General features: G+C 36.1%; 1 protein-coding gene across 1 annotated transcript in view; it reads right to left on the bottom strand.

The window, feature by feature from the left end:
• nbeab (neurobeachin b) overlaps positions 1-14,139 on the bottom strand; it is a 263,722-nt gene that overhangs the window by 118,633 nt on the left and 130,950 nt on the right. The window contains exon 37 of the mRNA XM_086080779.1: positions 8,837-8,961. Coding sequence (XP_085936905.1) covers positions 8,837-8,961 — 125 coding nt within the window. The remainder of the gene's footprint in view (positions 1-8,836; positions 8,962-14,139) is intronic.

Raw genomic sequence — 14,139 nt, 5'->3', positions numbered from 1 at the left:
GGTGAACCATGATTGGTCGTTACCTACTTCCTCAGCACAGGTGATGTCATCTTCAGTCGACAGCAAATGTAAAAAAAAATTTTTTAAAGTCATTCTGGACAAAATATTCACTTTTTACTAATGAGTCAAGTATCCTAAGTTCCTCCCATTAGTTCAACATAGCTGATTGTCAACAAGATGCCACCAGATGGCATCAAAGCCATATTCTTATGCTCAACGTGGCTTTGGCTGGATTTAAAATCATTTATTTATTGGGCTGACTTCACTTCTGTTGATAACTTTTTCCCCCCCCATTTACATGCAGCATTACAGCTAAGTGCTGCTTCACCATGTTTGCGTCGAACTCTAATTGACCAGAGGTTGCAGACCTCAGAGCTCTACTGGGTTTATATTTTATTAGCATTTCTTTTTTTGTTGTGTACGTGCGATGCGAATTTGTGCTCTTTAATTCACCTGAAGCCTGTTAAAAATCCCAAACCCTTCACTTTGACCGGATACTCCAGAGTCCTGCCAGAGTTGTGACGTTGTCAGGAGACCAGAGGAAGGATCAAAGAAAAATAAATATGAAACAAAGTGAAATCCAGCACCAACCAGACACCACCTACCACCCACAGAGTTACAAAACTAGAATCTTTCACCAACACCAAAAACATTTAAATTCCAACAGATTAGGCAGACCTCAAGAGACCAGAGGAAAGACTAAAGAAAAGAAGGAAGGATAGATGAAGCAGAGTGAGATCCACAAACAGCAGCCTACACTGATTCAGCGACCAGTGGGAGCAGCAAATTCTGTTTTGAGTTTCAGTAGATATTAACATTTCTTATATTATTCAGAACCCAAACCATTCAATGATTTATAAATCAGTAGCATCATTTTAAAATCAGTTCTACAGCTGACTGGAAGCCAGAGTAAATAAAGCCTTTAGGACTGGAGTCATATGTTCTGGTCTCCTTATTCTGTCAAAAGTCATCCAACGTTCAAACTCTGCATGTATGGATATCAAGTTGTTGTTTTTTTTTGCTAGCATCATCAAAACAATTACTCCAAATTACATACATTTCATAATAGTTCATAAAATGTAGTTAAAATTCAAAAGATGTACTGAACTGTAAAAAAAAAAAAACGAGTGTGATATTGATTTGTGTTGTCATTTTTTCTGCCACTAGATGGCATAATTGCATTTGTAAAACGGTGACAGCTCAGTGCATTTTTTCTTTTCATATTAAGAGCGATCTAATCTTGAACATGAAGTAACTTGTGAAATTCCGCACATATTTAAAAATGTAAATACAACTTGACCCCAGTCTCCGCAAATATATCATTTTTATTACTGCAAAAAATTTCGGTTGCGTTGCGACTGGAATTCTCCCAGTACAGGCTTTCCAAGTAAAGGGCGATCATTAATCACGCGTTAATAAAATGAGCGGCATTAGATAAACGTTCTCATTTTGACTCAATCAGTTTGATGAGTTTTTACGGTAAACTCACTCACTGGAAAGCACTTTTCAGCGTTATAGAAAACAACGCGAGAACAGTAAAACAAAACAAAAAAAAAAGATGCAAAAGCCTTGATTGGAATCCCATGACGTTTTCTCTGGTTGTGATTTCCCACTTGACGGATGGGCGGTCCTTCATTTGCATACAGACATTCATAAGCACACGCCCCGCGATACGTCGGAGCGGGACGTGTTCACCTTCAGTCCAAATTGAGCCTGCTTAAGCTTGGCATCACCGAAGGTGAGGACTTGGCCTCGAGAACAATGAGTCCGTCTGTAGCAATCAGCGGCAGGCGAGAAGAAGATTCTCACCTGATTGCCGACGGCAAGGACACCCGGAGGTAAAACACCCCGTTAAACACTTGGATCAATATTAACGTGACTTCCATTTCACGCTTGCCCGCTTCCAATCAGCCGACAATATACTCCCGAAAAGCGGCTGCAACAAGGGGCAGCTTATTTCAGGCTGACGGCGGCGACAGCAGCAAATGTGCTGGCGAAGCTGCCAACGCGGCTAATAGACAACGAGACAGAGTGGCCGCCAAAAACGCGTGCGTGCGTGCGCGCGCACTGCACAGAAAAGTGATGACAAAGGTTACGCTACTGCGTTGATGGCCCTCTTGGAGTTTTTTTTTATTATTATTACTAGTTTTATCATAATGCTCTTTCAACTAAGCATGGGAAAAGATTTAAGTCTGACAACCAAACATCATTTTTTTTCCCCTTCATTAAATACACAATTTTAATTTTTAAACAAAATATAGAATATTTGGTACAGAAAAAGTATGTGCCATGTTAGATTTAAAGAAATAAATTAGGGGTGTCAAAATGAGTGCGTTCATTTTGAGTTAATTAAAAGTTCCTTTAACAATGTTTTTTTTTTTTTTTAAAGGATTGATACATGGAAAGCCTGTTCTGGGGAAATTCCAGTCGCAACGCAACAAACACGTCCACATCAAAATTTTGCGGTAATAAATGTAATAATAAAGCATAGATTTGTGGAGACTGGGGTCAAGTTGTATTTTACAATTTGAAAAATGTGCAAAATTTCACAAGTTACTTCATGTTAAAGATTAGATAGCTCTGAATACGAAAAGAAAAATGCACAACGTCTTACAAATGCAATTATGCCATCTAGTGGCAGAAAAAAATGACCAACACACATCTTTTTAAATTTTAACTCAGTTTTATGAATTATTTTGAAATTACTGTATCAATGACGAAAAAGATGCAGCCATATTTCTATTAGTTAAAAAAAATCCACTTTTATATTAACAAGAGTGTGAATATATGTTATTGTACATTTAGAACAGATATCAAATTTGCGATTAATCGTGAGTTAACTATTGAAGTTATGCGATTAATTCTTATTTAAAAAAAGAAAGAAAAAAAAAGAGAGCAATGATGATGACATGTCAAATCGGTAAAATTACCGAAAGAACAATACTGAGCTCTATAAAAATAAAAAATAAAAAATAAAAAATAAAAAATTAAAATTAAAATTAAAAAATAATAATCACCTGACACCCCTAAAATACATTACGTCAGTAAAATACAGTGTCCAATCACTGGTGAGCATTTTTTTTTAGAACAGACCTGTGGGCTACTTATGTTGTCCATGGGGCTAATTACTACCTGCTGGCACCCCCCCCCCCCCCAAAAAAAAGTGAGAAATGCAAAAATCATTCCAATCTCCAAAACTGGTGACTTTTTAAGACATGCTAACAACCCCTGGGACGTCGCAGTGGTAATTGAAAAGTTGCCTTTTAAACTGTCAAACCATACCTACTTTCAAAAAACGAAAATACATAAATCAATAAAAACTCACTGAGTATCGGAAGTTAGAAAAAATGATCCCTGAACCTCGGGTGGACTGACTGACATGGAACGTTGCGGACACGTCATGTGGGAAATCCGATCCTGTACGCGCGCGACGTCCGACTCGATTTGCGTCGTCAGACGACACAAGGCTCCAAATGACGCCCTAAAAACAGCAAGACTGATACGCACGTCTGGCAAAGTTGCTCGCTGGCAGCTTGAAAGTTGGCACAAAAACTACACAAATCTCAAAATAACTCCTTTGAGTGCACACAACAAATAAGCTCTTAATGTTGAGGAGAAAACAAAAGACGAGACGGTGAGACTGCGTCAAAACAGACACAGGCCACTCAGACGAGCGAGTGTTCTTTGTGAAGGGAAACAAAAAGAAAAACAATCTGTCCACATCACTTTCATTCCTTCAAGCGAGCAGCGGGAGAAGAGTGACGCGTGCTGCGAGCGCCGCGCGTCTGCCCTTCTTCTTCAAACGGCCAAAGATGGCGGCTGAAGCGCATCTTGTCATATCCTGCTGTCAAAAGCAGGAAAAAGTCGGCATTCTTTTTTGGACGTTTCTCCATTAGTCCCAGATTGGAGCGCTTTAATAACCGTTCTCGGGGGCCTCAAACGCGCCCGCTTTGTTCTTTTGCTGCCCGTGCCAGCTGCGGCCCACTGAAATGTTTCCGCAGCGAGCCCGTCAAGTCTGGATGTGACGGAGGGGGTGCGTGTGGGGGGGGAGATGGCACGCTCACCTCCAAAAAAAAAAAAAACTCTGCGACCTTTTAGCGCAAAAAAAACCCCTGCAGCGCTACAAACAATGTGCGTTACTGACGTCAACTGAAGATGAGAGAATTAAGAGAGAACTGTCGAGGATGCCGGTTTTGGATTGCTAAGGCTAATTCCCATGTAGAAGTTCGTCAAAGTACCACCCCTGGAATCCATGGAGAACCAAAACTGCCAAAAGTACAAATCAATCAATAAATAATTGACTAAAAAGGCAAATAAAAATGGATATAAAAACTATAATTCAAAAATTGAAATATAAAAAATTATATTTAAATTATATATATATGTGTATAATATTAGTTTTTATTTTCACTTTATTTATTTATTTATTTTTAATTTTGGCAAAAACTAACTAAAACTAAGCATTTTTTTTTTTAAATAACTAAAACTAATAAAAACAAACTAAATTTGTGTGTGATAAGACACGTGATTGACTACTGCCGACCTGAACTGAAACATTGACAAAATGGTTTAATAGCTAAAACATTTTTTTGTCAAGTTGAGAAATTGTGTAATAGGCTATTACACAATTTCTCGTAAATCCGATCCTGTACGCGCGATGTCCGACTCGATTTGCATCGTCAGACAACACAAGGCTCCAAATGACGCCCTAAAAAATATAATTCAAAAATTGAAATAGAAAAAATTATATTTAAATTATATATATATATATATATGTATAATATTAGTTTTTATTTTCACTTTATTTATTTATTTATTTTTAATTTTGGCAAAAACTAACTAAAACTAAGCTTTTTTTTTTAAATAACTAAAACTAATAAAAAACTAACTAAATTTGTGTGTGATAGACACGTGATTGACTACTGCTGACCTGAACTGAAACATTGACAAAATGCTTTAATAGCTAAAACATTTTTTGTCAAGTTGAGAAATTGTGTAATAGGCTATTACACAATTTCTCGTAAATCCGATCCTGTACGCGCGATGTCCGACTCGATTTGCATCGTCAGACAACACAAGGCTCCAAATGACGCCCTAAAAAATATAATTCAAAAATTGAAATACAAAAAATTATATTTAAATTATATATATATATATATATATATATGTATAATATTAGTTTTTATTTTCACTTTATTTATTTATTTATTTTTAATTTTGGCAAAAACTAACTAAAACTAAGCATTTTTTTTTTAAATAACTAAAACTAATAAAAAACTAACTAAATTTGTGTGTGACAGACACGTGATTGACTACTGCTGACCTGAACTGAAACATTGACAAAATGCTTTAATAGCTAAAACATTTTTTGTCAAGTTGTTGTAAAATTGTGTAATAGGCTATTACACAATTTCTCGTAAATCCGATCCTGTACGCGCGATGTCCGACTCGATTTGCATCGTCAGACAACAAACACAAGGCTCCAAATGACGCCCTAAAAAATATAATTCAAAAATTGGAATAGAAAAAATTATATTTAAATTATATATATATATATGTATAATATTAGTTTTTATTTTCACTTTCAGTCATTTATTTATTTATTTTTAATTTTGGCAAAAACTAACTAAAACTAAGCATTTTTTTTTTAAATAACTAAAACTAATAAAAACTAATTTAATTTGTGCGTGATAGACACGGGATTGACTACTGCTGACCTGAACTGAAACATTGACAAAATGGTTTAATAGCTAAAACATTTTTTATCAAGTTGAGAAATTGTGTAATAGGCTATTACACAATTTCTCGTAAATCCGATCCTGTACGCGCGATGTCCGACTCGATTTGCATCGTCAGGCAACACAAGGCTCCAAATGACGCCCTAAAAAATATAATTCAAAAATTGAAATAGAAAAAATTATATTTAAATCATATATATATATATATATATATATGTATAATATTAGTTTTTATTTTCACTTTATTTATTTATTTATTTTTAATTTTGGCAAAAACTAACTAAAACTAAGCATTTTTTTTTTAAATAACTAAAACTAATAAAAACTAACTAAATTTGTGTGTGATAGACACGTGATTGACTACTGCTGACCTGAACTGAAACATTGACAAAATGCTTTAATAGCTAAAACATTTTTTGTCAAGTTGAGAAATTGTGTAATAGGCTATTACACAATTTCTCGTAAAAAATCATAATAAAAAAAAAAATCAAAATGACACGAGCTGAACTTGTGAGAAGGATCAATCGAGGGGATGTCATAAATACTGTTGTCGTACAGAGAAGATGACAAGACGGCCCGATGGCAGAGTAGCCACTTCTAAAGGGACACACACTGTGAAGCAAATTTCCCTCATCGGGTTTGTGGGAAAACAATTTAATGGCTGGCTTGCTAACAAACATCAGCTCGAAAGCACGCTATCCACAGCAGCGCAAAAAATGCACTGTGCTATTAATCCAAGCCACGGAAAAGTCCATTGGTGAGCCGGTCCCTCAACGATCACGGAAACGCATGCCATTCTGTACTTCTACATCGCCATCTGTTTGTTTTTTTAATTAATAAAAAAAAAAAAAAACTTTTTTTTTTTAATTAATTAAAAAAAAAAAATCTTTTTTTTTGATTTGATTAAATTCTCTCTCAACATACGGTGTCCTCTAAATATAATGCATTATTATTATTACTCCAAAATGGCTTCATCTATTTTTCACCTGAAACGAAAATTATTTCCGGCCTCTCTTCCAAGCAAGTAATCTCACGTCAAATCCTCTTTTTAACGCATTTGTTCCCCGAAACGTATAAAAACGTTAGATTTTAAATATTGCCACATATTTATACGTTGTTTTATGTTGTTGTTTTTAATGCGAGAGCATACAGGAAAAAAAAGGCTTTGATGCAGCCTCTGACCTGCAGAGGTCGCTTAAGGCAATGGCGGTTATTACAAAATATGGCCAGCAGGTGGCAGCAGAGCAAAAGAGATCAACCAGGGCCATGTTGAAAGAAGCGTTTCGAATCTTTCTTTTGGTAGGGTTCCATGTGCAACAGAATATTCTGTGGACCTTGCAAAATCAGTCAAAATCCAGCCGGGAGCGAAGGGGGTTACTTCAGGGGAAATGGCTGCGATTTAACTGACAACTCACACATTCAAACTACGGTGATCATCATTCAAGCAATTTCCCGAATTTTTCGCAATCTCTCCACTTTGGTCGAATAACGTGGGAGGTTTGCAAGCGGCGTCTTTCCACGCTCAGAAGTGTCGTCATGGCGACAGGTCTTGCAAATTTCAATCTGGACGAAGCTTTACCTCCTGCTAACAACTAAGAGCGTAGATTAAACGCAGACTGAGTTGCAGGTGACAATTGTTAAAGCCTTGGCAGAGGTCACGGCTCTGGATTTAATAGTTGCTTAGTCGGCAATCACGTGAATTTACTGGCAAGCAAAATTATCCTTGGCGGATGACATTAGAGCTTTCTTTGCCCGACAGACGTCAGCACATCACAGAGAGCCCGCAAAATTAGCCAATCACTCGGATCAACCGACTCCCCCCCCCACCCGTCAAAACAGCGCACACACACACGCACACCAACGCACGCACACACACACACACACAAAATGAAGAGCAGACGGCACAATGATTGCTTGTATGGACCACCTGCAGTTGAGGCGGCAGCTGCCATGTGTTGTTGGTGCTGGGACCCAAATCGACCACATGACTTCCTGAACTTGTCCAACAGTCCTCACGAGATCAGCGCTAGTCTAGAACATTGTGGTCAAAGGGGGGGGCGGGGCTAAACCAGACTCAGATTTGACATGAGGTGGAGGGTTAGCAATATGGCGTGTAGGAAAATAGCACTACAATATAACAGAATTGTACTTTTTATTTTACATTTTATCTGTATTTTAAAAATATCATTTCATCTACAAAGATAAACTCAGATTTTTACATGTCAAATGTAAAATCAAATAAAATCACCGTAACTGTTCTTTTACCCCCAAAAAACTCCATTAGAAATACATATATTGATTGTTTAAATACGTTCACAAATGTATCATAATTTCACAAATATTTATCTGTTTTTTGGAATGTCAAATTCAACTCGATTCCATTCAAATGAAAAAAAAAAAGAGAAATTAACAGTAAATAACAGTAATTTTACTATAATTTTTTTGTGAATTGACAATTTTTTTAAAAGTGATAATAACTACAATTTCTGTAATGTCCTGTTGATGGTAGCATTCATTGTATTAACATTTATTTTGAAAGGACGTCCCATGAGATACGAGAAAGTCATTTTCATCTGGAGAAATGTCTATTTGGGGACGCACACAATTGCAAAAAAGCAGCGTGTAAAAAATGATAAGGGACTGTTATTGTTCTGCAACATGAACATGCTGCTGAAAGTGGACCGGAAAGAAAAAATAATAATAATCAAGACTGGATATTTGCAAGTGGAAAGCGGGTGGAGGGGGTTTAAGGTTATTAGCTTGTGAATCAATACGCTCGTTCTGCATTTGCTATTTAATCACGAGGCCAGAAGGGCTGTTTAATAGCAGCGCTTTTTTGCGTAAAAGTCAGTGTTGCGTTAAGTACAAGTAAAGTTGACCCAAGGGTGGTAAAACTGTGGGGGGGGGGGGGGGGGGGCAAACACAAGGAGCCGTCTCATTTTGTTTCTAACTACAACTTTTGATGGGGATAAAAATATCAAATGAAACTCATGTGTCATGTTCGATTGTCAGGACTTGCAAATATGCAAATACGCTTTGCACCGTGCGGACGACACGCGTACAGTATGGCGAGAAAACGCGCGCGCGTGCGAGCTCACCGTACTCCTGCAGAGTTTTGCACGGCACGTCCGAGTGCGCGGAGCCCAGCGGGTTCCTGACGAACCGCCGTCTCCGCCGCAGGTCGTCCTCCCAGTAGTCCAGACGCCACAAGTCGCGAGGCGGCCTGACGAGCAAGGAGGGAAAACGCGTTGGCTTAACAAACTGCCGCTGAAGGTTAAGATGAAGGTTACGTGATGCGTACAAAAATATTGGGGGGGGAAAAAAGAATTTGTGAATATTATGAAATGACACAAACAGAAAAAAAACGAACAAATTGTGCAACAAAAAATCAACAGATCTTAAGTAAAAAAAAAGATATATACAAAACTAAATATGTATATTAGTGGAGAGGGGGGAAAAAGTTACATATAAAATTTTTTTTTTAATGAATAAATATAAAAATAACAATTTTAAGATCACAAAATAAGATACCCCAAAAAGATTTTTCAAAACAAAAAAAAAAATAAGACAAAGAATTTATGAAAAAATATACAGATGAGGTGAAAATGAGAAAACGATAGATTTTTAATATATATTAACTGAAGATGAAAATTACATGATACATACAATAATATCAGGGAACAAAGAATTTTAGAAAATTATTAAATGACACAGAAAAAAACTAACACATTATACGAAATACAACAAAAAATAAACAGATATTAAGAAAAAATATACAAAAATAAATATGTATATTAGTGGAGAGGGGGGAAAAAGATACATATAAAAAATTTTTTTTTAAATGAATAAATATAAAAATAAAAATTTTAAGATCACAAAATAAGATACCCCAAAACGATTTTTCAAAACAAAAAAAACTAAGAAAGATTTTGTGAAAAAATATACAGATGAGGTGAAAATGAGAAAACAATAGATTTTTTATATATATTAACTGAAGATGAAAATTACATGATACATACAATAATATCAGGGAACAAAGAATTTTAGAAAATTATTAAATGACACAGAAAAAAATTAACACATTATACGAAATACAACAAAAAATAAACAGATATTAAGAAAAAAATTACAAAAATAAATATGTATATTAGTGGAGAGGGGGAAAAAGTTACATATAAAAACATTTTTTTTTAAATGAATAAATATAAAAATAAAAATTTTAAGATCACAAAATAAGATACCCCAAAAAGATTTTTCAAAACAAAAAAAAACTAAGAAAGATTTTGTGAAAAAATATACAGATGAGGTGAAAATGAGAAAACAATAGATTTTTAATATATATTAACTGAAGATGAAAATTACATGATACAGACAATAATATCAGGGAACAAAGAATTTTAGAAAATTATTAAATGACACAGAAAAAAACTAACACATTATACGAAATACAACAAAAAATAAACAGATATTAAGAAAAAAATTACAAAAATAAATATGTATATTAGTGGAGAGGGGGGAAAAAGATACATATAAATTTTTTTTTTAAATGAATAAATATAAAAATAAAAAATTTAAGATCACAAAATAAGATACCCCAAAAAGATTTTTCAAAACAAAAAAAACTAAGAAAGATTTTGTGAAAAAATATACAGATGAGGTGAAAATGAGAAAACAATAGATTTTTAATATATATTAACTGAAGATGAAAATTACATGATACATACAATAATATCAGGGAACAAAGAATTTTAGAAAATTATTAAATGACACAGAAAAAAACTAACATGATACGAAATACAACAAAAAATAAACAGATATTAAGAAAAAAATGTACAAAAATAAATATGTATATTAGTGGGAAAAAATCATGAAAAAAGATACATATAAAAACGTTTTTAAAAATAAAGAATAAACATAATAATTTAAATTGCAATACCCAAAAATAAAAAAACATAAGACAAAAATATTTTATGAAAAAATATAGAGAGAAGGTGAAAATTACAGAATAGATTTGAAAATATAATTTAAAAAATATTCTTGTCTAATACTACCTCAAACTAACCCTCTGAAATTATATCATTAACTAACAAGAAATGTAGATTTTTTTTTTATTTTGCCGTAAAAAAAGGACAGAGGAAGAAAAGAAAGTACAAAATATTGAGGAAAATATAACCTACAACGCCATCTTTCAAATACTTCCCAGCTCCAATGAAAATCACAAACATGAAGAAGACGCCTACTTAGTATAAACTTTTGTACGTTCCTATTTGAACTAATTTTCTCTTTTTTTTTTCTTTACCAAAGAGAAATACCGTACAATTCATCACAACACAAAAAACAAACGTCACAAACACAACCAAAAAAAACCAGAGAAACCAAACCAAAGAAAACAACAACACAAAGAACACAATCTGACAGACAAGCTAAACAAGGTCGATGTAAACAAAACAATATCATTCAGTCACAACACGCACAAAAAACAGACATCACAGACATGACCCAAAAACTCAACACACACGGTACTTGTTAGAAACGTAACATATTTACATATCCTACACACTCACACATATACACACAAACACAATATATTTCTGCTGCTACTTTCAACATATAGTTGTTATGGAAGAAAGAGAGAAAAGAAACATGACCAAAAAAAGTAAAAAAATAAAAAAATAAAAAAATAAAAAGACAATAATTTAAAGAAATGGTAAGTTTAAATAATAGTTATTAAGAAATGTAGATACCATGAGGTGAAAAATGGCGTTAGCAGCTTGGCCATGAAGTATTGGTAGCTAATAGTTACGGCGTGAGAACAGCAGGGACCAGAATTTAGCGTCTATAAATCACACGAACAAATCCAGCGTCAAAATGGCCGCTCGCCTCGTTTTTATTTTTTTATTTTTTATTAAACAAGATTTATTTTTATTTATTTTTTACAAATCTTGTAAATGAAAGGTCGGCATCTCCCACAGACGGCGTGGGCTCTAATGACCGGGGGGGTTGGGGGGGGTGGATCTCGTGGCGCTTGACGCATTAGCCTATAAAAGCAAGACCCCCGCCCCCCCACCCGCCCCTCCCTCCCCGTCCGTATATGTGAGCCAGAGATTAAAATAATGTGCTGAAATATTCATCGTAATGATTCCCAGAGCCCTGAAGCGAGCCCACTGAAAATGGCATTTTTATTCATTATTAATAACGGCGAATTAGGGCTGTTAAAAGCGAGCGGGTGTGGGCAAAATAATTCCAGCGTGCGCTAACCATCTTTTTGTAAATGATTATTCCGACATTAGCGTGGAAGCGGCCGGCCGGGATGGCTTTATTGCAGGCCCCTAATGCCGGCCATTAAGCACCGGCGACGGCAATCGGTTGACTAAGTGCTGCTTGTTCTCGCGCTCCGGCTGGAGATGGTTTTGTTTTTCTTTATGGCCCTGATGGAGGTAATGCGGGACAATGCGTTGCCTTCATTTAGCCTCGAGCGGGAAAGAGGTTCGTTTATTCACGCGATTGCGCATACGTGACAAGCGGGTAATTGCACAGTCGGCGGTCGGGGAATTTTGTTGTGAAAATGATATCTCGACTTACGACAGACGAGAATTATGGGTTTTTCGATTCGCAAGTTGTCACGCGGTTGACTTTTGTTTTGAGTTGGGAGCAAATATTTGAGTTAAGAGCGACCAATGGGAGCATTCTTCCAGTTGAACTTTAGTGTAGCACTACACATAAAACAAAATTAAACATTTGCCCTACTAAAGTCTTTTAGCTCAATGATAACACACAATGCAAAACGCCATAGACTGGCTAACAAAACTAGCATTGCTCTTTTGTATTTATAGCACTTTAACTTCACTCGCAGACATTTTCACTGAAGCAACCCCATTCGCTCCCGGCTGTTTTACTGGATTTTGACAGATTTCGCAAGGTCCACAGACTATTGTGTTCTATTCCTATAAAACATGGAACCTACCAAAAGAAAGATTAGATTCTCTTCTTTCATCAGGAAAAAAAAAAAAAGGATATTTCTATCTGCTTCCGTTTTGCAGCAATTAGCATTAGAATATAGCTAAGTTTGATCATTATTGACATTCCTGTTGAAAACACTGTCAAAAACAGCTTGTTGCAACATGGCCCTGGTTGATCTCTTATACTCTGCTGCCACCTGTTGGCCATTTTTTGTAATAACTACCATTCCTTTAAGCAACCTCTTCATGTCAGAAGCTGTATCAAAGCCTTCTGTATGCTCTAGCATAAAAAAACACACACAAATACGTTTTTGGGAGTGCAGGACAAAGTATTAAAAAAACGTATTCATACTTTTTTTTTGTGGTTTGAATGAGTTAAGCAACAGCTATTTGAACAAAAACGATATAGCAATACAAATACACAGACCATATAAAATGCCTATATTCTTTATCCTCTGCAAAAACCCACTAATATTCACGTATTTTTTGTTGTTGTTATTTGCTAATTCAGTTTTGCTATCCTCAAATGCTAGTCTTTGCGTTTGTTCATTTGTGTGTGTTCTTTGCTCACCGTAAACGTTCTGAAATTCGCTATTAGGCTCAAGTCACAATATATTTTTTAAACTTCTAAAAAAAAAAACAAGAACACGTTTTAAAGAAAGAATTCCCGGGGGTGAAAATCAACACAACAACTATGACTCTTGACGAGAAAAGCTTGATAATAAAGGCACAAGAGGCCCGCGGGCCACGCTTTGGCCACCCCTCCTTTCAAGGCTGATTCATGACATGAATATTCCAACGATAAAATGACCTCCGACATACGTAGAAACCGCTCGCCGCACTCCAGCGAGACCTTGGCAGGCGGCCGCCGACGTCGACGCGCGGCTCGTGCCGGCGTACTGAAGGAGTCGAAACAGATTAAAGTGTTACACGGATCACATGACAACGTCGCGTACACACACGCACACACAATCAGTCTTTTTTATGTGAATAGCGCAAGTGTCAGAAATCAAGCGGCTCAAGAGACTTAGCTGAGGTTTGACAGCAACAAGAGCTCACTTTCAGTTAAATATCAATCAGAAGACAGCAACGGCGTGCGTGGAGGGTTTGCACGCCGCCGCTGTCGTGTATGCAAAGCGAATGCCTGGAGCTCGTCCTCTGTCAATCACAGCGTTTAAAAGGAGGAGGAAGAGCGCGGGAGAGTTGTCAGTGGGGGCGGGAAAAAAGAAGAAAGCCCCGTAAATGATATTGTAAACGGCGGATTACACCGCGCCAAAAATGGAAATCCGCACGTTTCCAGGCCGGAGATTATGGCCGTTTAGTTCGGGTGCGAAAACAGGCAGTGAGTGGGTTGGGGGGGATAAAACCTCCACTTTGAAGATCCACCCAAGCGCGTTGAAGGCACTTTTATCAGCTCGAGTGCAGGTGGTTGCTTCACTTTT

The sequence above is a fragment of the Leptonotus elevatus genome, chromosome 7, assembly GCF_054856555.1.
Source record: "Leptonotus elevatus isolate MCC_2025b chromosome 7, RoL_Lele_1.0, whole genome shotgun sequence".
NCBI lineage: Eukaryota > Metazoa > Chordata > Actinopteri > Syngnathiformes > Syngnathidae > Leptonotus > Leptonotus elevatus.
The sequence above is the reverse complement of the archived record's forward strand: the minus strand, read 5'-3'. Positions and strand labels throughout refer to the sequence as shown.